A 27,120-nucleotide genomic window follows, 5' to 3' on the forward strand; every position below is an offset into this window, starting at 1 on the left:
GGCAGTGAGTTCCATAGGTGCACAATAAGACAAGGACATGGGAGCCAGAACATGAAATGAGATGGGAGGACAGGTTTATGTCAGAATCAGAGTGAAGAAGTGAACCTATGGTACAACTAAAGAGTTTGAAGGACAGCATTGTTGAGAACTTTGTAGACAAAGGTAACAAACTAAGGGATTGATTAAGATGTCCTTGCAACATTGTTTCCATGCTTTTGCTGGCACTGCAACTCATGACCCTTGCAGCCAATCATGAACCAGACTCTTTTTGCTTGCAGCCTCCTGCCTCCTAATTGATTCAACCCCTTAAAAGTGAATTCTATTGGGAATGGGGAGCTAGTGAAAGGAACTATAAGATGAGAGCTGCGTTAGAGGAAGATAACCCTCACCATTGTATTTAGGATGGATGACTGTGACAGAAACTGAATGTGTGGGGTCAAAGATGAAATTGAGGCAGTGAACTTGGCAGACCAGATTGTGAAATGTTGTGACCTGTAAGTGTAATGGAGGGATGGAAAGTAACATTGAAAAGGAGCAAGAAAAATAGGTCAGATTTCTACATATTAAGTTTCATATAGTCTTGGTGCATCCAGATGGGGATGACAGAGAGGAAATTGGATATATGGGATAAGAGGGAGGTAGTTGGAGGAAGAATGGGTAGATGATGGTGTCAACTTCTTGAAGGGGTAAAGAAGGCCAAAGTATAGTGTATGTTACCAAGAGAGATGGTGTAGAGGGCTTTGGAAATAAGAGGATTATAGCAATAGTCATATATTATATACATTGGTCAGGGAGGTATAAGGCAAACCCATAGAGATCATTGCTACAAAGGAAACCAGTGTGATTAACACTAGCATTCATCAACTTACTGCACATTGTCTTTCTTCATTGATATGTGTAGGGCAAGGAACATGCTTTATGTCCAGTTGGATTACACCACATGGTTCTGTAGCTAATCTTTTGCAACATATAAGAATAGTTGCATTTGTTTACCACTTTCTACCAAAGGAGAGTTGTAGAAAGAATAACAACTATTCCTAATAAGAGGGTTTTTTTTTTTTTTGGGGGGGGGGGGGGGGGGGGGGGGGAGTTGCTGTAAAACATACACATTTGTATTGTAATTTGGATTTAAGTACATATGTTTTATTGGTGATGCTCTAAATTAGCAAGCAGACCACATGGTGTAATGATTATCATTAGTACTTCACAGTACTGAGGTCATGGATTCATTCCCACCAAGGCCCTAACTGTGTGGAGTTTGTATATCCTCCCCCATGCTTGTATGAGTTTTACTCTGATTTCCTCCCACAACCCAAAAATATGTTGGTAGGTTACCTGGCTCAAAACAAAAATGACCCCTAGTACGTAAGTGTGTGTATGTACATGGTCAGAATAGATGGACCGAGTTGATCTTATCTGCCAACAAATTCTATGTTTTATTAATATGCCAATTTAAAAATACAGAAGAACAAATATTGTTGATTAGAGATGTGCGCAAAGTCTTGTTTTTTAGTATGGATTCTAATTTTATCATTGTGTTTTCATTTTGCAAAACACCCTCAGGTGTTTTGGTGTGGAATTCAAATTCTTGGGTTTCAGATTTCTAAAATATGTCTAAAAACAGTTAAACTAAGGTAATGTTTGCAATCCAAAACCCCATATTCTATTTTAAAATAGGAATTCGGAACCGCAGGAAGTTCCAGAGTCCTCAAGAGTTCAGAATCCTCAAAATTTGGGTGGGTTCAGCATTCTAAAGAACAGAACCACACATATCTCCTGGTGATTAAAGAGACTGTCATCTTATTTTCTTTTTCACATTTGCTGCTTTGTGTTGCTTTCTGAAGCAAAAAAAATTCTGCTGATGTTTTCTATGGTGACAGGATAAGTCTTTGGTTTAAAGTGGGAGTCACATGAACAGTAGAATTCTGACAGATGAGGGAGCAGATTGTTAATGAGGGCCATGCTTCAGAATGCAGCATGTTACCAGGTCATTGCATGTACTTGAATGTACGCCAGGGCCCCATTCCCATCAATATGGGTGGCAGGCACAATCGCTAGATGTTTATGTACCTTAACTGTAAAAGTCAAGCTACTACTGTATGTCATCTGTTTTTGTCAAAATATTCATGCTTCTGATGATATTGGACACTGAACATTTGAAAGTGATTAAATCATGGATTTTGTAATAATTGCTAGCAAATGCTAATTGTTATAAGTTTGACACAGGGAGAGTAATTAAGAAGAAATGGTACACAATGAATTCTTAATAATTAATCAGACATGTAATTGCTGAGTTGTTATGCCTAGTGCTCACCTTTGGTTTCCTGTCTGATGATATCCCTATTCAAACCACATACAGTATTTTCTATGTGGATCCTTTCTACTGAAGCTGTATAGGACTTATTGTAACTTCATTAGGAGGATTACTGCAGCTCCATCCAGACAAGCTATGAAGCTTTTCTCATTCCGTATGTACTCAGGTGACATCACAGTCTGAAACACAATAATATTCCCATTTGAATGGTATTTATTTAGCTTGTTACTTAATTTATCTCATAATACTACATTAAAATGTATCTATTGTCTGTCAACTGACTTATATAATGGAGTGTCCTTATTATATGAAGTATTTGTGTAATATAGAATTATTTTTTAAAGCTGTTTATGGGCATCATCAAGACTATAGTAAACAGAAGGTTGACATACCAGGTCCCGGAGGGGGAAGAGTAGATAATGGAACAGAATGTGGAGCAATCCTATCAGATTGGTCTTCTTAACAAATGTCAACAGATGTTAAAACCTTGATGTGCTCATAAAAGTTGAAGTGATCGAAAATGGTAGCAGAGGCGGGATACTGAATTGCATCAATGCTGACCAGGTTTTGTAAAGAGTTGAGGAGATCATCAGTATATTGGTCATCAATTCCATATCATGTGAGCCAGATATTTCTATTACCATCAGACAGCATTGGAAAGGTTATAGGGTTATAAAGGAGTGTAAATGAAGCAGATATCCACATTGGGGACATTTCTAATTACATTGTTTTGCCATTTGTGAAGGTCATGCATGGTGGAAAGTGTATGTCTTTGGTGTATGAGTATACTTGAGCACACAGAGGAAATCCACACAAAGACAGGCAGTGCTCAGAAACCCCTCACAGCTGGGTTTAGCTGAATAATTCCTGCCACAGTCAGTCTAATGTCCCAATATCCCACCATATATGGATAATGGAATCTGATTTCTTTAGGGAACATCTTGTATAAAGTTACTGGGATATGGTTCAGCAGTATAGGAGTTGTAGACATTTTCTATGCTTAAAGATAGTGGTTTTTGCTGCACCAATTATTATGGCATATCAATTGTCCAGATGCGGAGCCACATAATGATCTCATCGCATGGATTATTAGAATCCACATGGAACAGAAACAAAGAGCTGTACAGGAATTAAATTAGACCCCTGGAGAAGTGGTTGCACATGCCAATGAAGAGAAAGAGAGGGGACAGAAATTTGAATACTTGAGATTTAAAAAAGTGCCCATTGGTGGAGGACCAAAGTAGGAGGTTCTCAGTGGCCTGAAGGTCTGACAAGGTGCAAATCACCAATTTTTTGCCAAATTATTTAAGCATTTAAGGTTAGAGCTATGCCAGAAAGAGGACAAAAACTTTCTTAGGGTAAAATTCAGACTTTTCCAGTAAGTTAGTAGGGGTTACAATATAATAGTTGAGGAAAGTATGCTGCAAAGGATTAACTACAGATCAGTTGAGGCCAAATGAAAAAGGACAGAGAGAACAAAAGGAAATGACTCAATATCCACCCAGACAGAGAGTACTATTATCTCGATTACTTTTATGGTGTTATGTTTGTGAAACTTACTTAAAAGTATATAATATATATTTTTTCTTCTAAAATTTACAAAATGCTAGTTATTAAGTCTACCTTTTTCATGCTGTATTAAATTAATTTTAGAGTATCGGAATCGACTGCTTTCTAAGCCTGATATGTCAAATATATTTTAAGATATTTAAATACATTTCAGTTATGCTTTTAAAACCAAAAATACAAACTGTGCTACTTCTCAAAAAGATATTGTAGATTATAACTACATTACCATTTCTTACACATAAAAGTAACATAATGGGATTTTATGCTTTGCAGTCAAGAACATTTTGCATTTTGCTCATAAACTCAGCAAGGGTTATTGGCAGGCTATGCTCTCCTGTTTTCATCTGTTGTGATTCTACAATAGATCTTTTACATGCATTTCAGCTTTTCAAATACAGTGCATTCCCTTTTCTTCTCAGCTTGTTTGTCAATTGGTTAGTTGTAGTGGATTTGGAAGTTTGTTATTACTTACAGCACTATAAGAGTTCATAAATAAAAAAATTATCAGCAAGCAATGTATAGCAGCTGAGTACGATATCCCTGCAATTGTGATCCTGACATTCAGAACACTGATAGTGTAATTCCAATGGATGCCAGTAAGCATTTTCAACCTACTGCACACCCTAATCCTAACTACCCCTCTGTCTAACCTTAACTTTCCGATCATGCAGCCACCTGGCCTACAACCTTACTGTCATCTCCCCCACCCCACAGCCTTACCATAACTGTTCCCCTAGTGCCTAATCCTAACCCCAACCCTGATACTCACTTCAAGATCCCATTGTTGGCCTTCTCGCTGTCCTAAATCAGACTGCCAGGATTTTGACTGCCTGCCATGTATAGAGACATTAAGGACAGTGGCAAATGTAGGATTTTTAGAGGGGGGTTTTCACCCACTCTGCAGCACATTGGAGTAAGTACGGGAGTTTAGGGGAGTGGTAACAGCCCTGAAAATTGGTCTTTTTATACACTGGATACTGTATGGAGTACAGTATTAATATTTAACAGTACAGATGGTCTATAGTATAGGCTGTTTCAAACAATTAAAGTGGTCAAGAAATGTTTAAACATTACATAATAAATAAATACACTATCATAATAGAACCAGTACTGCACTTTCTAAGCTCACAATCTCCCACTTCATGGTAAGGCTCCTGTCTCTTCCTCCTGGAAGCTACTCTCTGGTCCATTGCAATGTTTGAGGGCTCAGTTCCACACATACAATAAATGTACTATAATAAGCTAGCACACTAGGCATGTGCAGCAGCTCTGCTCTGTCCCTTACACTGCATGATGTTGTTGCAGCTATATTAATCATATTATATACCAGTACTATTGTTGTCATAATTTAAGGCACTTGTAAAGAGATGGGGGGGGGGGGGGGGGTTCCAGGCAACCAGAAACCCCTCTGTGTTTGACTGTGAAGGGGGTCTATTCAATTGATATTAATAATGTGCAAAATTTACAGCCAATGCAAGTAATTCTAGAAATAGTAAATATTGTGTAAGTTTATACCACTTATGGGGCCTACACAATAATGGGTATTTTATAAGCAATCTCATTAGATCGCATAGAAAATGCCCCTTCATTACTCCGTGTGTAAGGACATAGCTATAACGATGCATGGCCCCACGCATTACTATCGCACCGGCAATTAGTATCTAGCCCACTGGATAAATCTAATTAATCGATAGGGTCAGGGCCAGTATTCTCAGCACTGTGTGCTGTGTGCTGAGCGATCTAGCATTGCTCAGAATGCTCACCGCTACATGTGTAGGCCCCATTAGTCTAACGGTCAAAACTTTTTTGAAGGCCCAGAATAATAAAATGGTTAAAACTGTTTTAAATAAATTTATTACTGGAATATAAGATCAATTAAAAACAGTTCCAAAGTTTTTTCTTTTACAGTTATACTAATATACAGTCTTACTATGCAGTATTTGCTAGCTACAAATAGTCTAAATAATCAAAGAGGGAATATCTTGGAGACAGCAGTCCTTATTGTAATGATATAGAAATAAACTATGCGTAGGATACCACATATTTCAATAAAACTATTATGAATCTCTGTAACGTCACATTTTCCAAAAATACTTACTGCAACTTTTTCTGTTCGTACGTACTACTGCAACAATCTTTAATTGGATGAATGAGGCAGTTTACATAGAAATCATCAATGTAATTAAAGATAGGTCATTTATTTGTTTTTTTCTGTTTCTTCTTTAGTTACATTGCACACCAACGGAATTTTGCCTCAATTAACGAAAATGATGCAAAAATTTACACTGGACTCAGAAACCTGTAAGTACAGTCTCTATTACTATTTTCGCAATATTAGGGTATTGCAAGCTGAGCCTCTTTTATATTTTCAGCTGTGTTTTCTTTGCTACTTAATAAGGGGCTGAGGTTAGCTTTGTTTATAGAGGAAAGAAATCTGTGTTTTCCAGTTTCAGAGAAAACAATAGGATTAGTGTTTGACTGGCATTTACCATAACTATTTGATCCCTGAAAATTGGATTTTATGAATAAAAGTAATAAAATAGTAAATCTGGATTTAAATCCTACTTGCCATCATCAAGAGTGTGATTCAATAGCATTACAATAAAAAGAGAGTCAATAGGTCGACCCCAAAAGATGGAGAGGGGCAAAAGTTTGACATGAAAAGTGGTTGACACAATTTTTTGTTGTATGTCGTTTTATGTTTCACCATACATGAGCAACATTAGTGGAAATGTGGACCCTTCGCAGCCTCGCTTTCCTTACCTTAATATGATGCTTCAGGCATGGCGCCTCACTCTGTTGGCGCTGAACTTAGCACAGGTTACTATTCCCAATCATAATCCACATGGGTGATAAATTATGAAATTTAAAAGTAAATTATGTCAACCATGTGTTGATCATTGGCCTTTTGACCCTTTGAACCTGTTGACCTTAAGTCCTGTCTACTGTACCTTTCAACCATTTGGAGTCAACCTACTGAATCGGCTGTTTCGTTTTACTCTAGATCTATCAACCAGATGCCATCATTAAATACTGGCCCACTGGGAGATCCCTGTGGGCATATTACATAACATTAAATGTATACTTTATAACCTGGCATTTTAGTGAGGTACAATCCACCTCAGGACCACCTTAATATATGTGGAAACACTGGGCAGCTGCCGGAGCTCCACAATTCTGAGCGCCTTCGAACAGGGGTGGGCGGTAGTAGCACAATCTGAACTGTGAGGCAGCATACGCCACATGCCTCCCAGCCTGTAATCAGACAGTGAATGGCAGCTATCATGCTGATTGCTGGATGACTGGAGCTATCTACCAATCACAGTGCTATCAGCAATTTACTGAATGGAAGCATATGGGGAGATGGCACAGGACTGCAGCAGGGGTAATGTTAGTTTTTTTTTTATTAGTTCCCATGAATGGCTGGTTAGGGTCCTCAGTGCGTTGCTCTGTCCAGGGCTTACAATGCTATTAGGATGACACTGGCCCACTTTCTCATCTTGTGTATACACTTTAACATTTTCAGTTAGTAAATAAAGCATAATACATTTTTGTCCATGAGATCTGTGGGGCGAAATCCTTTTCTAGTCTCAGGATAACAAATCTTGGCTGTACATTGTGTTTTTTGTGGACTTTAGTAAACACTTAATTTTTCATTTTAGAACCGTGGTGGATTCGTCACTGAAGTTTCTATCTCGCCAGGCATTCCACAAGAATCCCAAACTTTCCTACATGTAAGTAATCGATTATTAATATGAGAAAAAGTTGCTATACAGTTATAGCAGATGATCTGCATGTCAGTCAAAGTTTTATCTCTGAATGGTATACGCAGTTATTTTGTTTATTACAAAATTATACCAAACATAGGTTTCTATGATAAAGTGCTTGATGGCCTAATTTTCATCTACATAAAATAGTAAATAAAGGTATAAGTGAGTACATAAAATAGTAAATAAAGGTATAAGTGAGTACATAAAATAGTAAATAAAGGTATAAGTGAGTACATAAAATAGTAAATAAAGGTATAAGTGAGTACATAAAATAGTATATAAATGTATGGCTGCAAACTGTAACATTACATAAGGAAAGTCATTCTAATTTGATCGCTTCTCCACGCGCTCGCAAAGGGGAGTGATGTTTAGCGTTTGCACATGCGCATAACCATTTACGCACATGTGCAGATGCTTGGTGTGAGTAGGCACAGCGAATTGGTTATTCGCCATCCCGTTCGCACCTAGCAGTGGGGCAAGGGTCGGCAGCGAGGGGCTGCATCCATGGGAATGCCCAGCATTTCATGGGCGTCCCCATGAAAATGCTGGGAATTCCCCAGGTAATTCGGTGATGATGTGGGTGCCGGGGGCGGGCAGCTGACATCACCAGATGCCTGCCCTCTTTCCGTACAAGGTAGCCGCAATTCTAAGACACGAGAAAGTGTCTTAGATTTGTGCGCACCTTAGAAATTATGCGATGGTGATCATCAAATGATTTCCTCCCTGCATGCAAGCTGTGAATGGATGTTTATGCTAAAAACCCATTTGCATGCATTCAGGGAACTCGTGTGCAAGGGCGGGGGGGGGGGGGGGGGCGGGCGGCATTCCTGCTGGCTGCGGGCGGCGTTAAAGAACTCGCATAGCTGCGAATTTTGCAGATTTGCGTGTGAACCAGAATGAGGGCCAAGGAGTGCGTGTGTACATAAAATAGTATATAAATGTATGGTTACAAACTAACAGTACTAAAGGTGTAAGTGTGTATATGAGTTAGGAAATTAGGAAATAAATTAGGAAATAAAGTTATAAAAGTCTGTACAAATATTAATATATAAAGGAATGTGTATTGAAATATAGTTGAAATAATTAATGTTTATGGTAATCAGGTTTCAATTTAGAAAAGTGAAAGGTTTGTACATAATTCTATATACTGTTTACATAGGGAATAGTATTATTATTTGTGAAGCTAAGATTATGTAATAACCACAGGAAATGTTTGGGTTTGCTTTCAGAGACCTTTCCAGAAACAAGCTGACATCCTTGAACAGAAGATTATTTCGCCACCTGTCCTTGACTCATTTGTAAGATATGTCTATTATTCATTTATGCTCTATCATTTTATTTTACAATTTTGTATGTTTTCAAGAAAAGAACAAGTTTATACATGTCAGTATTTTAGATATTGTTCATTGTGTTTGTCCTGCTCTGATATGTACGGTACGTTTTTGTTTGCCACTAATTTAAATTGGATTTTGAAAATCTGATATTAAATGAAAAAAGGAAATCAAGCTCCCCCAAAGCTTTTTGCCCTATCTGTAATTCAATATGATGCTTTATACAGCCACTTTCCAGCATCTGTGTGTACAGTATGAGTTTATAATGGGATGAAAGAGGGATAGCAAGACATGAGGCCGGCTCTGTGGGTGCTTGGTTACCTCAGATTTTTTAGCATGTTTATACATGGCCTCTAAGTCATCTAAGAAGTCGGAACAACAATAATGTCAATTTTTAAAGTTGGCTTCTGACTTGATACAAACCCTCCACAGCTATTTTCCGCTTTCTCTTTATATAAAAAAACAAGATTTTCCCCAGAGCTGATAAAGTGGCTTTAGGGGAATTACTAGTCTAAAGCTGGGCACATATATGATAATTTGTGTAAAAAGCAATGTCGGGAGAGACAGGAACCGCCGGTGGTGCAGCCATTGGCAAGTACACTTGCTGAGGCCGATAGCACCGAGTGATGGCGGGGAGGGGATTGGGTGCCATGCTGCATTGTGCAAAAGGGCTCTCACTAACAATAACAATGCCCTGCATGTACAGTTGATGGATTACATCACTAATGACCTGCGGGAGTGCGCATCTTTAATGATATAAATATAAGATGATTTGCACAAAAATATTGTTGGCGAAATCGATACTGTGCATATTGTTAGAAACAAAATAATCTAGTGTGTACTAACTTTAATAAAGCATGCACATAGTAACTTTTTTATTACCAATATAGTATACAAAATTTGCACAAAACTGTTCATGTAGTTTTCCTGTCCCAGTGATTACGTAACCAGGGTTTAGGTCTTTGTTGTCTAGGTAAACTGTCGACCATACTGTATAGTCAACATACATTTGTTCGACAGGTACAAAAGTTTGACAGATGAAGGGTCGACAGTGCTTAAGGGCTTCTGGTGTGAAAGTCTAACACGTTTTCTTTTTTTCTTTCGTGATTTCCCAACATTTGCCTGATGTTCTGTTTATGTCTTCATTGATTGGTAATAGTAACCTGTGCCAACTGCAGTGGCAGCAGAGTGTGGCCTTATGCCTACAGTGTGGCAAGCAAAGCGAGCCCATGAGTGTATACATTTTTAGTGATGGTGGTTACATGTTATAAAACATACAAGATTTACCTTCAATATTGAAAAATACCGTGGCGATCATTTGTGAGTCAACTAATGTCACTTTGACCTTTTCCACTTGTTGACTTTCACCTCTGTAATCTTTTACCTGTTGATCATTTGTACCTGTCAACTTACTGCATGTTGATCACATGATGTCGACCTTGTATCACACCCAATGATTATAGGAAATATTCTGTGCCTTGGGCTCTGGGAAACTAGTGTTTTGTCCAAAGCCACAAGAAGTTGATACTGAGAATTAAACTGAAATGAACATTCAGTACATAAATGTTGAAATCATCTTCACATTTTATAACATACACAGCATGCTACATTTCCCCTGAAGCCTCATACTGGGAAGTGCTGACTGTGAGCTCGGAGCAGCTGCCTGCTGGCGTTAATCTTTATTAGCCAGTGTCCATATTGTTATAAGAGAATGTATTGCTTTAGCCTGATACAATGGGTATTGCATGTCCCAAAATACACTAAGATAAGAGATATGACAATTTTCATTCTGTATTATATTTCCTAATGTCTTGTACTGATCGGAGAAAAACATCATGTGGTTCATGGAATATATATTTCTTTTGGCCAGTACTATCAATGTAGTGTAGTAGTATAGTGTAGTTTGCAACATTATCATTCAACTCCTCAACCCTTTGGGGGTTTTTTATTTGTTGTTTTAATTTTTTTTTTTTGTAATAGCAACAATGTGCATTTAGATAGCCACGTTTTAAAATAATATATTACTCTGTTTAAACAATATTGCAACAAAGATAATAAGATTGTTTGGTACTTATGTAGTATCTGGGCTGCCGATTTTTTGATTGTATGCCTTAAGTTAAGGCATACAATCAGATGCGATGCGATATCGCATCGCATCGCATGCGACCATCGGATGCGATGACCCGATTTTTCCATAGGAATCAATGTTAAAATGGACTGAGTCCATTTTAACATGGAATTCAATGGGAAAAAGGGGTCCTTTTCATACCCCTACTATCCAAGTGGGCATGGAGTCGGATATAAACCTGTGGCGAGCGTAGCGAGCCACCGAGCCAGAAGCGTGGCGAGCGAAGCGAGCCCCGCGAGGGGACGGTATTCTGTGTCCCCTCGCGGGGCTCGCTACGCTCGCCACGCTTCGGGCTCGGTGGCTCGCTACGCTCGCCACAGGTTTATATCCAACTCCATGCCCACTTGTATAGTAGGGGTATGAAAAGGACCCCTTTTTCCCATTGAATTCCATGTTAATATGGACTCAGTCCATTTTAACATTGATTCCTATGGAAAAATCGGGGCATCGCATCGCATCGCATCCGATGGTCACATGCGATGCGATGCGATGTACCCGATTTAGAAATCGGCAGCCCAGATACTACATAAGTACCGATTGTTTTAATTAAGATGATTTCAATTGTTTTATTCATGGTAACTAGCATAGCACTGAAAAATATAATTTAAAAAGTGGAAGTAATTCTAAGGACCCATGATGCCAGTATAGTAATGTTTTAATTGCATCATGTTTTTGTTTCTTTAACACATAGGGCTATTTCGCCGGCTCCTGCCGGGCGGCTATAACCCGCATGGCCAAAAGCAGTGCCGCACACAGTAAATAATAATGGACACGATTGTCCATTCATATGGGACGGCCACGGCCCGGCCGCCTGGTTGTAGCCGGATCCCACCACTGGAAGGGACGGCTACCGGGTTGTGGCCATCCCCTCCATTGTAAACTTAAGGGGTTATTCTAGTTTACTAGAAAAGGCACAATCACTCTCTAATGGACAAAACCGTATGCACTACAGGTGGGGCTTATGTAACATGTGCAGAGAGAGTTATATTTGGGTGTTTATTGTTTCTGTGCAGGGTGAATACTGGCTGGTTTATTTTTACACTGCAATATAGATATCAGTTGGAAGTACAAACCCCACCCAAATCTAATTATCTCTGCAAATATTACATCTGCCCCACCTGCAGTGCATATGGTTTTGTCCATTAGAGAGTGATTATACCTTTGTGAGTGAACTAGAATAACCCCCCTAGTGCGGCACGGCTTCATGGCCGTGCGGGGTTTCGCCGCCCGGCAGGAGCCGGAGCTTGTGAAATAGCCCATAGGGGCCATTCAATACACTTTTTAGGGTGAAAAAGGTTTTTGTTTTTTGTACTTTTCCACAATTTTCTTCTTCTCCCAATGCAATTATTCCTGAAAAATGTTACATTTTGGGGAGAAAATATGTATAATATTTGACAAGGTCATGGGCCTATATGTTTTTGAGGCTGATATCTCAAAAATAGGGCTGATTAGTAGGGTTTATTGTTTTTGCCTGTCTCAGACAAGTGTGCCAAAATAATTGTAGCAGCCCCTGGAGGCTGGATCGGGTTCCCGGGTTCCAGCACATGCGCAGTATGGTCCGTGGTACTGCGCGTCCGCAGAACTCGTTTCGGGGGCTGCCGCACATTTGTGCAGAGAGAGCCAGATGGAGGCAGGGAACACTTCCCGATAGGATGCCTTGAGTGACTGGCAGGTCTGACTTCCAATAGGAAGTCTCTGCCAGTCACAGTGAAGCCAGAGCAGTCTCACAGACTGCATCTGGCTCCACTTTACGCAGAGACAGTGGCGGATTTTACCTGGGGGGGCTGCAGGAGCATTTGAAGGTGTGATGCAATAGCCCATACACTGTCAGATGTGGCGGACAAATTATGTGATCTTTTGCACATGCAGACCTACTGATTATTACTGCTTTTCTGCTGCAATACACTCACTATGCCATTATTGGCTTGATCAGACAATTATATGCTGATCGGACCAAATATTGAAGAGTGTATGCCCAGCATAAATATAATAGGAGTTTCTATAATGGGTGCAGTGTGTGTGGTGCACACAGACCCCTAGAGACAGGAGTGCCTACACAGCACATCCTGCACCCATATTTAATTAATTACCTCTCTTCGGTCCAGAGTTTGCTTTAGGGCACTGAGCAAAATCAGTTTCAATGTAAGGAGCAATTACATTGTCCATCATTCCTTAATAAATGAACTCCTGCTCCAGCAACATTTTAATGGTAAAAGGGGAATTATTATCTGATTTTCTATTGCTGCGATAAGATCTCTCCTAAGGTCCATTATAGCCCCATCAATTGCACATGACATGAAAGGCATGTGTTGTGTGGTTATTCCTAGCTATTGGCATAATCATTTACATGGCTGGATTATGTTATTTGGAGGAATGTTAATATAATTCACTTGAGAATTCTAAACTATTTTTATTGAGGATCCCTTTAAATACAACTTTGTGAATTTGTACAGCTAGGGGACATAGGGGTAGATTTATTAAGCTCAGTGAAGTGATAAAGTGTCTGGTCTTTATCATCGGCCAATCAGCTCATACTGTTATTTTTCAAACCAAGCCTGTAAGTTAACAGTCAGGAGCTAATTGGCCGGTGATAAAATACCAGCCACATTATAACTTCTCTGAGCTTAATAAATCTGCCCCTCTGTTACATAACCTTTAAATGAATGAGGAGAACATTAAATGTAATGCATGTTGCAGGGACAATCATCACAACAATAAGAACTAGAGTAACCCATATGCATACCTCCCAACATGACCCTCTCCAGGAGGGACACAGTCAAGGTCGTAACTACCATAGGTGCAATGAGTGCAGCTGGTATGGGGCCCATCTTTACTGTCTAAGTAATATGTTTTACAGACATCAGTTGCTAAATAGGGGGCCCTTACAAACCTTTGCTATGGGGCCTACGAATATCTAGTTACGCCCCTGGACACAGTGCTCTGTTTCTGGACTTCCCACTTATTGTATGATTGCCATCACCTGTGTGGAAATAACTCTTACCGATTAACCTGTTTAAAATAGGTGCTAGCAATAACACATTAAGAGGGAAGTCCAGAAACATAGCACTGTGTCCCTCCTGGAATAGGTCATGTTGGGAGGTATGCATATACATAACACACACACACACACACACACACATATATATATATATATATAGATATATAGAGTATATATATATATATATATATATATATATATATATATATATAGTTCAAAGCGAAGTTCTAAGACACTGGCGCATTACATTACCCATATAAATGGTAGAATATATTGTTAAAAAACCTTCAAGATTTTCAGGGTATATCTGACAAATCTAAAGGGTGGCAAGCCGATTCTCTGTATACCGACTTGGTGAATCGGATTAGATTTTTATGTGGAGATTATAGGGAGAATCTAGGCGCCTTAAATAATGCAATGTATCTTATAAAACAATGATTTATATACATATACCCAAATGTTTATCATAAAAAATATTTTTTAATTAAGATAAAAATAAAGATATAGACATATAGGCCCTTATTCTGGTTGGTGCGGTCAGAGCCGCACACGGGGCTCCGACCGCACAAACCAAGGGCCGCCCACCCGACGGATCGCCACTGCCGTCCGTACACGGACGGCTGGCGATCCGCATCAAAATGGTGGAGGCGTACGCCTCCACCATGGTGGGAGCTGCCCCCTGCCTTCGATGGTCGTCGACCATCGAAGGCAGGGCCGCACGCCGCGGCAGCCCCGCAAGCTGAGACCACACGGACAATCGTCCGTGTGGTAGCTTGTATGGGGGCTGAAAGCTGACATCCGGCGACGTCAGCTTTCCGCCCCCATGTCATGGTAATGAGGGCGTCATGCCCTCATTACCATGCATACGCCCCGCGTTTGCATGGGAACGCCCATGAAACGCGGGGCGTACACATAGGGAAATGAGGGGATGAAGCCCCTCACGCCCCTATACGCCCCCTTTGCGGCGGACGAAATCCGTCTGCGGCGAAGGGGGCTGCACATGCGCAGAATGACCTCTGCGCATGTGCAGTGGCAAAACATCGGCGGTACGGCCGCACGCGGGCCGTACCGTGCCGATTAGAATAAGGGCCATAGTCATAATATACATAAAATAATTTTTTTCACATAAATACAGATGTGCAAACAGCTTTTTAGGATAGGCCAGGACGGGGGTGGGGGCGGGAGAGAAGGGAGTAAATTGGGGACAATAAATGATCGTGAGTGATGTACAAGAGGGATTCAGATAAAAAAACAAAGTTGGTACTTAGCTGGATAAAAGAAAGCAAATAGTTTTTAAAGGAAGTCCTTTTTCCTAGTTGAAGACTAAGGAGCAGAGCAGTAGTCTCAGGGCTCAATGGCAGGAAGGTTTGGAGGGTGGTCCCGACGCGTTTCATCCACTTATGGACTTCTTCTTCTTGAAGTGCTCTGACATGTTCGCTATTCTACTAACTTAAGATAATAAAAAATGGTTTATATTTCATTTTGTTAAGCTGTTTGTTTATCTGCCTATTTTCTATTTTTTTCTTCACAACAATCCTGCCATTAAAATAGCTGAATGTAACTGTGCTACTACATTATTATACCTGAATACAGTGCCTGATTAACCAATAGGCTGATTAGGCTTCAGCCTCGGGCGCCAGGACTCTGGGGCACCTTGCAGGTGACAACCCACTTCTTCCGACAAGCCTATCCCTCCTTCTCCTAACCTCTTTCGCTCCTCCTATTCTGCCTACCCTACCCCTTCATCCATTCCCATCCGTTCCTACTTATCCTATTGTTTTTCATTTGTCCACCCTCCTTCTTTTAGTCTGTTAACTCTTATGAGTAGGGCCCTCCTTCCTCACGTACTCACCCTACCTCTTTACCTCACCAGTGCGCCTGCCCTGTTCTTCCCTTCCTCTACTTCATCTTCTGTCTCCTCGACAATTTCGACACCTACTTCAGAACTAATGCTGATTTTAGTTCTACCAGCTATACCCCTATTTATGCTGTATTTTATCAACACACCCTGTACGTTACCTTGTCATTTGTTTTTTGCTTGCTATGTACGGCGCTGCGGACACTTTGAGGAACCTTATAAATAAACTAACTACTACTACTACTAAAACCGAGGAATAATATTGAGGCCTAATTTATTCCATGCTTGTTAGCTATCACCCGTCGTGTACTGTGGGGGGTAAAGTTCTTAAGGTGACTGCCAGATGGCTGTGCCAATGTAAGTTACTAATGGCACCATTACTTCATGTACATTGTGATACAGTGCCAGCTGGGCAGCCTAAAGCCAAAGTCTCCTTCACAAATAGAGATAATATACGATTATGTGTTCTAGATTCATTATAATTCTGAGAATGCTAAAGCAAACATTGTCATTGTTCTTCCAGAATTCTAGGAGACAATCCTTTCCAGTGTTCCTGTGATATAATGTGGATCAAGGTGTTTCAACAGACAAATTTCTTAAATATGGACAAGCAGAACATTTTTTGCCGCAATGAGGATAATAAGATGATAACTCTGACCAGTATGCAGATACCGAACTGTGGTAAGTTATTATCATTATAGATATAGTGTAACAGTTTGGGGTCTACATCTTATTATTATTATTTTATTTGTAGAGCTCCACCAATAAGGCCTTGCTCCATTGGTGTATGCTAGATATACACTGTGCAATAGTTATACTGATGTGCCAATTCTCTGGTGGTTGTCTGAATATTGCACAGAGAGCCTGATTCAGACAAGGACTGAGTAGCTATCGCTGATGATGATGATGGAATACATACTGATGATGGTGGTCAGAATACCACCGCTGGCATCCCAAAGGAGGGATTACCGACAAGGGTGCAGTAGGCATACATACCTTCACCCTACCTCTTCCTAACCCTCCCTCCTCGCACCATAACCATAAACAACCTCGCTAGTGCCTAACTCTAACCATCATACCATGCTTCCTAACCCTAATTATCCCTCCCTGCAGCCTTACCCAAGCCTTCATCCACCTGCAGCCTAACCCTAAGTCTAACCTGGCCTGCATACTTACATTCGGGGTGCCAGTAGTTGGAATTCCAGCATCAACATTCTAATCAATGTCGTCATTACGTCATCGGTATTCTGACTGCCAGCATCCCATCACCAGAGATCATTCACTGACAGTCTGAACCCATTCGCGCAGAATAGGTCATGCACATGCGCAAAGTACAATATTTGTAATTTGCAGGGAAAGCAGCAACTCAGTCGGCATCCGAATTATCTTCCCGGTTTGTACATAGTACCCGGAGGTGCTGACATTGATGCACAACACTGCATTGAATACTGCACAACATTTCTTGGTTCCGCCGATGTTGTGCAGTAAATGCAGTGTACAATGGACATTTTTTCATAAACTGCATTTAAAAATATTACTATAATGATCATGTGAAAAATGTATTGTACCAGAATGTCTGATACTTGTGTAGTGTGTAAACAGGAAATCGGATTTTTTCAGCTGTCACACAACAATTGGCAAAACGTGGATTTTTCTACTTATTTTTAAGGATTGTATGTAGCTTTTGAATCTACTACAAGTATGCACACTAGAAATGTGCACCGGAGAACTTTTCGTGTTTTGTATTTTGGTTCTGGATCTGGATATTCCTTTGTGCTTTGAATCTGGATTGGTTTTGCCAAAATCACCCTTTCTGGTTTTGGTTTTAGCTTTGGTTTTGGTATTAGAATTTGTTTTGTTTTTTTGTTCCTACAGTAATATTAATCTCAGTAACATTAATTTCCACTCATTTCCAGTATATTCTGAACACCTCACAACTCACAATATTGTTTTTAGGCCAAAAGGTATGAGGAGGTAGCTGAGTGACTATGCTAAGTGATACAAATGGGTGGCACAAACTTGTGGCACATCTAGGAGTGGCACTGCAGTGGCAGACAGGATGGCAGTTTTAAAAACTAGGCCCCAAAGAGCACATAATGAAATAAAAGAGGTGCAAGTTGGAATTGTCATTGGGAACTCCCACCCACCCTTATGTTGCATTAATAGGCATTGCACACTTTAACAAACCAATCATTTCAGCAACATACTCTGCCAAACAACTGTGGAGGAAATGATTAGTTTGTTTGGGCTCCCACAAAAAAAAAGCAGCAATTAATCTATCTCTCCTTGCACAAACTGGCTCTACAGAGGCAAGATCTCCTCCTCATCTTCCAATCCCTCACCCTCTTCGGTGTACAGAGTCTCATTCTCAAAGAGTTTTAATTCGTACCCGCTGGAATCTTCCATCACAGGTCCCGCTGTACTTTCTGGAGGTATTGCTGTTCTTCCTGGAGGAATTTATAATTAATTTTGATGAACATAATGATGTGTGCGATGATGTCCCTGAGTTTCTCTAGAGGTTCTCATTGGTGTGCCTCTTACAGAATCTGGTGATACACAGCGCAGCCTGCCTAGAAATGAGTTTGTGTTTGTAAGATACTGGTGCTGTTGCTGTTGTTGCTGCATAAGTCAATACATCTACCCAGTGGGCTGTCACAGTCATGTAGTCCGTATTTTGTCCTGTTCCACTTGCCCACATGTCCATGGTTAAGTGGACAGTGGGTACAATGGCATTTTTGGTGACACTAAGTACACTTTTCTTAGTGTCCCTGTACAGTCTGGAAATTGCTTGCATAGTGAAGTGAAATCTAGATGGGATTTGGTACCACCAGACACAGTACGTCCATCAACTGTCTAAATCCCACTGCAATGAGCGCACGTCTCACACTAGCATAGTGGTTATGGCCTCAGTAATCCATTTTGCAGCAAGGTGACTGTTGTCATAATTTATCTTCCTTGCAAAGGACTGTTGGACAGTCAATTGCTTAGTTAAAGTAGTAGAAATGGTCTTCTGCCTCCCTTTATTGGATGACGGTTGACTCACAGCAGCAAAAGCAGTGGCAGCAGTAGGCGTAGCACTCACTGGTCCTCCTGAGGAATCCCTACTTATTACGATTTTACAAAGTAGCAAGACAGTTGTTGTTCGGATTTGCATAGAAATAATTCCAGACCAAAGAGGTGGATTTTTTTGGGTCTTTTGCCCAGACATTAGAATGGGTTTTTTCATCCAGCAGCCAACAAATGTCTGCACCAGTGCCTGATTCAAACACACCACATCACTATCAGAAGCCCCATCATCAACTTCATCCTCAGCACCAGATACACCAACATCCTCCTCATCCTGGTGTACTTCTACATTGACATCCTCAATCTCAGTCTCAGCGACTGGACCGGTGGTGCTCCACCCAGTACTTGCAGAGGACGTGCAAATAGCCTCCTCTTCCCGAACAGTGTTGGGATGGTCAGGCCTAGATATTGCAACCTTGGAAACACTTGGACGCTTTCCTTGGGGATTTGTTATATTTGTGCTTTAACCAGTTTTTTTTATTTTTCATTTTTTGAGAGGGAGGGAGGGGCGCTTCCATCTTTATGAGAAGATGAATGACCAGTCATGAACATAGCCTTTCCTTGCCACTTTGTGTCGTAAATGGAATATTGCCAATTTTAAGTTTCTTATTACCTGTTTTTTTTTATAAGTGTTAGATTTTTTTTCTGGGCATCGGCTTTATCAGACAATGTTGATGGACTTGCGTTATCAAGGTCATGACTGGTGGCAGCAGCTTAAGCACTAGTAGTAGGAAGTGTTTTTTGATTTTGTGACCTCCATTTCTCTATCAGCACACACCACCACTGGACTTATATACAGCAGCACAGGGCAGCACCATTGGACTAATATACAACAGCACAGGACCGCACTGCTGCACTTTTATATGTGGCCACACAGGGCAGCACTACTGTACTTATATATAGCAGCACAGGGCACGCTACTTGACCTAAATATGGCTGTACAAGTCAGCACTACTGGACTAATATACAGCAGCACAGGGCAGCACTACTGGACTTCTATATGGCCACACAGAACTGATAGGACATACAGGCAGCACAGGATTACAGGGCAGACAGGCAGCACCCGGGTATGTGGCAGACTGGGCACCCTTGGACAGAGCAGACAGGGCACTCTGGAGTAAGACAGCGGACCCAACTGACGCCACCACCCATAGACAGATAGAGGGCCATCCTGCATCCTCTCCTATGCTGGAGTGAAGATGGTGCCAATCCGTTGGGATTTTACATAGGATTCAAAACCTGCAAGAATCTGACAGCAGGATGATGACATTTTGCCTCGTTCTGGGATCAGAATCTGGTGGGAAAACATGAGCCAGGCCCGGATCCCACTTCAGACTGTGAAGTTCGGGGGTTCGGATCTCAGATTCAAATCCGCTCATCCCATATACACACACAAACAATTTTGTCTGAATTACATTAACCTACCAGTATGTTCTGGGGTGTGGGTGGAGAGCTGAACATCATTTATTGAATTCTTATCCTCTGTGATATGATGCAGTAACCATTAAGCCATAGGTTCTCAAACTGAGTCTAAATCACAAATTAAATAATTAACTCCCCATTTGGATCGGAAAATGTGTCAAGGAGAGAAATAAAGTGGAGAGAGATAACATAACAACCAGTCATCTCCAGGTACTTAGTAGCTGATTGACTCTCTTGGCACTTTATCTCTCCCCAAGTTTTGATAGGTCTCCCCCTTGGGTGAGTAATGAATACACCTGTGCACCTGCTAAATGGGAACTGTTTGGGTTCCTTAGCATGGATTGTGAGACCACTGTACTATGCCATCAAAGGGTGTTAAAAGTTGTATAGTCATTAAGTGAAATGAGATTACAAACGCTACTCATAGAATATTTATTAGTTTTTCCAGAATCTGTACTAAATCACTAATGATATTAGTCTAATTATCTCTTTGGAAGCACCAGAGCGAAAAAGGATTAAAGGAGTTTTCCAGCAAGCTAATCACTTATTGATACACATATCTATAAATGTGGTTCCGTTTTCAATGTCTGTTCTTGTTTCTTGACTCTGACCTCAGGCTGTCATACATGGACAGATCTGGTAGTTCACCATAAGTGTTGAGTGTTGGGATCTGTTTGGAATTTGTTGGAATTTCTGGATCATTTCAGCAGTTAATATAAAACAGCCAATGTGGATATGCAATATGTTGCATTAAAAACCATTTCTTTTTGTTAAATCCATAAATACATAGTATTTGAAGAGAGATCAGTCTCTCAAATTCCGCAAAGCACACCAATTGTATCTCTAATATCCATTTTAGACCTAGTTAAAAATCCCAGATATCCACACATGAATGGGCATCAACCAAGGTTTTAATTAGGTCTCAATGCAAAGGACCCGGGACTTTGTCCTGAGTCCACTGCTCTGCTCTTGACAAAGGTCACGGAACTGAGGGGTAGATGTATGAAGCAGTGATAAGGGAGGAGAAGTGAGCCAGAGGGGAAGTGGTCCATGGCAACCAATCAACTGCTCTGTATATTTTCATATTATGCAAATTATAGATGTTACTTAAATGCTGATTGGTTGACATGAGCCACTTCTCCTCCCTTATCACTGCTTCATATAACTAACCCTCAGACCCAGGAATTTGCCAGCATGCTAAAATTTGGCAATTTCCCTGGTCTGATGTCTGTAAGGGGATTCAGTTTCTAGCACCGATAAATTATCAATGGCATTGCGCCAAAACTATAGTAACAATATATGCCTTTTTATGTTACAAAATTGCTTAATTATGTATAACTAATCATAGCTCCCAACATGACCCATTCCAGGAGAGACAAAATGCTCTGCTCCTGGACTTCCCTGCCAGTGGCAGTTGCAGAGGTGGGATTGCACCACTGTCCAAAAGCAAAATAGAGGAGCCACACCTGCCAGTGAGTCCGGGACTGTGGTGTTTGGGGCGGCAGTTGGTGAAGCTCCACTCTCTGAATTTTGGACTGTGCTACAGCCCTGCAACTCTGCAACTACCACTGGCATGGAAGTCCAGAAACATAGCATCTTGTCCCCCCTGGAATGGGTCATGTTTGAGGTATGAACTAATACATGCAGTTGTGATGAATTGCTGTTCTAAATACTGTATGTTTTGAAAATAAAATAATTTTATTGCTTTAATTAACATATATAACATATTATGTAAACAGATTTATTGAGCAAAAAAACAAACACCGCTGCTATTGCTCCTGTTCCTGGCGTCCCCACCGCCACTGTTCTTGGGCGATCCCAGCCGCCGATGTTTCCTGCCTCCGCTGCGGTCCCGGTGCTTAGATGATGACAGGCACCAGCGCATGCGTAGTACCAACCTCTGAACTACGCATGCGCTGGCCCCTACCTTCTATGGGCTGCTTCAACGGCAGCCCAGAGAAGGGAAATAACGGTCCCGGCACCTGTACAATACAGATGACAGGCATCAGGACCAGCACATGTGCAGTACCGACGTAGGTACTGCGCATGCGGAGACACTGGCCTTTATGGGCTGCTGCTCAGCAGCCCATAGAGAGGCGTCCCGGAGGTAGGGAACACCTCCCAATGGGACTGCCTTGGTGACTGGCAGGTCTGACTTCCAATAGGAAGTCACTGCCAGTCACACTGAAGCCAGTGCAGTCTCACAGACTGCATCTTGCTTCACAACAGTGGCGGATTTTACCTGGGGGGGCTGCAGCCCTGCATAGGTAAAAACCTCCACTGATTGGGACCATCCGAGGCATGTACTGTGTAGGTTGCTGTTGGCAGGGTGTTCAACAGCGTACCGGTATTGCATACAGGACAGATGTACTAGGTGAAAAAAATACGGTAAAGAAGCAATGAACGGAACAGTTTACACCAGCTCAGGGTAAGATAGGATCTTCCTAACACTCGTTGAATCCCTGATGCTTTGTCCCATACATGAGCAGTGTTTGGCCCGTGTGATGCAGCTCTCAACTCTGCTTATGTGTGTACTGGGGAGTCAAATAGACATATAGATGTAAAGTTGGAAAAAAATATCAAAGGTACCACATTCTATTATCATTCAGGAACCACTTTGCTCCTGGATAATAGGGAACAAAACATACTGTACATAAAACAGGGAAATGCAACGTAGGTTTCATAAATGCAGACATGAAAAGAAAGGGTAGGAAGGAAATTGCAAGTGTGAGGTTCTACATTCTAATAACTACAATACAGGTACTAGGATTTAATAAAGACATTAAACCTCTCCTGGGGCAATCATGAAATGTCAAAATATTTTTGTTGTATGACCCCAGTTTTTAAAGTCAGTCATCCAAGTAAATTATTTACTTATCATGAAAACTATACTGTTGCCTTCGTAAAGTGACCTGAGGTCAAAGTATAATATTTTAACTCATGTATTTTGTGATCTATAGGTATGTACTCATAAATCAGAATTCTTGAACTAGGACCTTTGCCTGAAATTGGCACTTGAAAACTCAGACATGTTGTCTGCTGCCATCTGGCAGACATGTTGATAGTATATCTGACATGCCTTAGCAACATCTGTAGCCATGGAGACAAGCTGTGGACAGCAATGACGATTTTCCTGATTACAGATGTTGCTGAGAGTGTTAGATATGTACAACAGTTCTGCCAATGACAGCAATAGCCATGCCTGATACTCCCAACTAAATATAAATATGTTGGGAAAGTACTATTTCGGGAAATTTGTTCCAAAGAAATATAATTAGCAGGCTTTTTTCAAATAACACATTTTTTTCTCAATCCTATTTGGGTTAAGCTAGCATTTAAATAGAACTGGGTGGAGTCTTGATGACAATTGTAGACCTCTATGCAAATGGTGATGTAGTACAAGATACCAAGCTTTTATAAGCATATCTTTTCAGAGCTTATTCACAGTAGTCAATATCAATATAGCATATACTGTAGGCTACCTTGATATTTATACAGTGTTTGATGGGGAATGAAGGGCCCTCTGGGGAAGCTGTGATAGGAGCTCTTAAGTAGGAGTGTGGCCAGTCTTCAGAAGGGGCGTGTTCAGCTGCCACAGAGGTTTGGCTTACCATTAGGGAGTGCATGGTCTTTACCCCGTGATAAGTATATAATGAATACTTCTAGTACATGCATAATAAGGTACCAGATTAATAATGCCAATGCACTGTAGAAAATACACCATGGTCCTAGGAGAAGGTGTGGTAGTGTGACAGTGTGGACCATTGGGGGATTCAATGTCCAACCCTGTTTTTGGAGGACTCTTTGGCAGCCTGTGAATGGTCATTCACTTTACGAAAGTCATACCTGAACCCAACACTAATGTGATAGTGAAAGCTATCAATTTACTTTCATTAAACTGCAGCAACAAAATATTGACGCAAAAAAGGTGTTCACTCATAAGTAGACCCCTAGAACACACTTTAGATTACATAGTGTGCAGGGGCGTAACTATAGCACCTCAGCCCCCGCGGTTGCGGGGGGCGCTGTGCATGTGGGGGCGCCGGGGGGCTGCGGTGCTATAGTAATGCCCCCGCCCCCCATCCCCCGCAGGCTTACCTGTCTGCGCGTCCCGGCTCCCCTCCTGGCTTCAATCAATTCTATGGAGATGGACCACGATAAAATGGCCGCCCCATAAAGCAGACAGTTCTAGAATTATTCATTGAAGCGAGGAGGGGAGCAGGGATGCGCAGACAGGTAAGCCTGCGGCGATGGGGGGGGGGGCACCGGCGTCCGGGGGGGGGAGCGCCCCTCCATTAATGGCGGGGGGGCACCCCAAACCAAGCTACGCCACTGATAGCGTGTATGTGTAAAATTTGATGCACTCCTTGTTTATCTATACAACAATAAAATTATGCAAGAGCCTCCTCTTTCACTGGAAAAAATCCTGGCCCAGACAAGCTAACATGTTTATAAAACCATTGGTTTGAAGTTAAACCCGCTTTCAGACCGCAAATGCCGGGTTGCACCGGGACTTTGAAATGGGTCAGTCCCGGTGCGACCCTGCATGTGCAGTCTGTTCAGATTGCATCAGCGAACTGGCAATATTGCTGACATCATGTGGGGGGCATGGTGGAGCATCATCGGGGGCTGGGGAGGAGGCAGCGCATAGAGCCCGATTAACCCGTTCACACTGCACAGCAACAAGGCAAAGAACCGGTAAGAACCTTTCTTTTTACTCGGTTTGTATTGCCGTGTTGCTACTGGTTAGCTGTAACCAGTAAACCCTTTCACATTGCACAAATTACCGCATCGAACCGACAAGAAGATGGCATGAAACCGGTAATTAGGTGAAATGTGAAAGGGGTATATACTGCTGCAGGCCTTTAATAAGATTTCAGTGGAGAATAATTTTTCCCCACATTTTAAGGCCTACATCATTAAACTCACCTGGCTGAGTATCCCTTTTCCAAATTCCGTTATCCAAATTATTCCGAAAACCATATATTCCAGAAAGTGAGAAAAAAAATTGTGCTAAAAACCTACTTGGGACATCTGTAACAGCACTACTGAGGACATGCTATGTAACTGGCACTAAATATGTGCAAGAAAATGATTGGTTGGCATTCACATTCAGTATCTGAGATTGTACACAAACTTTGTTTCATGTTTTGAAACCTTGTTTAATGCACAAATAAAATATATTTTTGTGTGTATTTTATGTGTTTGATGTGTTTATACAACATAAATGCAAGAGACCTCAAGATACATCATTGAAATATTAAAATATTCTGAAATACGAAATAATCCGTTATCCAAAATTCTTCTGGTCCCGAGCATTTTGGGTAAGGGATACTCAACCTGTATTTACATTTCAAATTTTAAATGGTGATGGCGCTGAAACAGCCACACATAGAACCAAATGTTGGTGTTCAACTCTTTGTTCCACAATAAACCTGTTCAGGTGTTGTAATCACTTCCTGTCCAGGACAAATGGTATATGACTTAACCCAATGCAAGGAGAGCAAATCTACTAAACCTAAAACTGAACAAACAAACTGCCTTTCTTTACTGCCGTATGCACACAAACAAACCATCCAAAAGAAAAAGGAATGGGTCAGCGGGAATACTGGAACAAAGAGGCAGCCTCACACCTCTAAACAAGCCTTAAATGGGAAACATCAGCCCATTATTAAAGTGCCAAAACTCTTTGTGGCTTATTATCCCTCATACTTATATTCATACTCGATAAATAAAGCCCACGGTGTTAAGTGATCATCTTATGATGGGGCAGCATGGATGATGTAATGGAAATCATAACTGCATCACAGCGCTGAGGTCATGGGTTTCATTCCCACCATGGCCCTAACTGTGCAGAGTTTGTATATTCTCCCCGTGCTTGCGTGGGTTTACTGCGGGTACTCCGGTTTCCTCCCACAGTCCAAAACTATAGTAGCAAGTAAATTGGCTTCCAACAAAAAAATTAACCCAAGAGTAAATGTGTGTGCATGTACATGTGGTAGGGAATATAGATTGTAAGCTCCACTGGGGCAGGGACTGATGTGAATGTTCAAATATTCTCTGTAAAGCGCTGCGGAATATGTGTGCGTTGATTACAAGGAAGTTTCCAGACTTAACAGAAAACTCCTGGTAATTACTTCCGATTATCGCCTACAACTCAGAAATATTCTTACCATGATGGGCTCGGTCACCTGGTTGAGAAATATCCCAAATACTAACATAATTCACAAAGACAAGACAATATAAACCTAAATGATATGATGAGTAAGAATTTACAGTTTTGATTCAGTACTGTTCCCCAGGCAATTAATACCCCTTTCACATTTTTATCAATATCCTGGGTATTATTTTAACTCTGGTAGCAAGCAGGGGTGAACATGGGTACAACATGGCTATCAGTGCACTGTGAATGCAATCCGGGAACCATAGAAAGCAATGAAACAGCTGGACTTGGAGATGATCTCATCTCCAAGCACCTGCTCGGGACCCGTCAGTAATAAGCCACCAGTCTGAGGCCCTTATTCTGATTGACGCGGACTTTACCGCATACTTTCGGATCGCGTCTTTTCGGCGTCTGCGCATGCGTGGAGAACGCAACGCGCATGTGCCACGCCTTGACTCCGTACCAGTTCGGCCAAATCCCGTACAAAACTGTTCCCCGCAA

At 41.2% G+C, this 27,120-nt stretch overlaps 1 protein-coding gene across 3 annotated transcripts in view; it reads left to right on the forward strand.

Annotated features, from left to right (window-relative positions):
* Positions 1–27,120, forward strand: part of NTRK2 (neurotrophic receptor tyrosine kinase 2) — a 234,705-nt gene that overhangs the window by 11,453 nt on the left and 196,132 nt on the right. For all 3 annotated transcript variants that reach the window (XM_083186343.1, XM_083186332.1, XM_083186338.1), the window contains exons 3-6: positions 6,110–6,184; positions 7,546–7,617; positions 8,883–8,951; positions 16,492–16,649. In XM_083186343.1, the coding sequence (XP_083042469.1) occupies positions 6,110–6,184; positions 7,546–7,617; positions 8,883–8,951; positions 16,492–16,649 (374 nt within the window). The remainder of the gene's footprint in view (positions 1–6,109; positions 6,185–7,545; positions 7,618–8,882; positions 8,952–16,491; positions 16,650–27,120) is intronic.

Source organism: Crinia signifera, chromosome 1 (genome assembly GCF_055691185.1).
Source record: "Crinia signifera chromosome 1, ASM5569118v1, whole genome shotgun sequence".
Taxonomy (NCBI): Eukaryota; Metazoa; Chordata; class Amphibia; order Anura; family Myobatrachidae; genus Crinia; species Crinia signifera.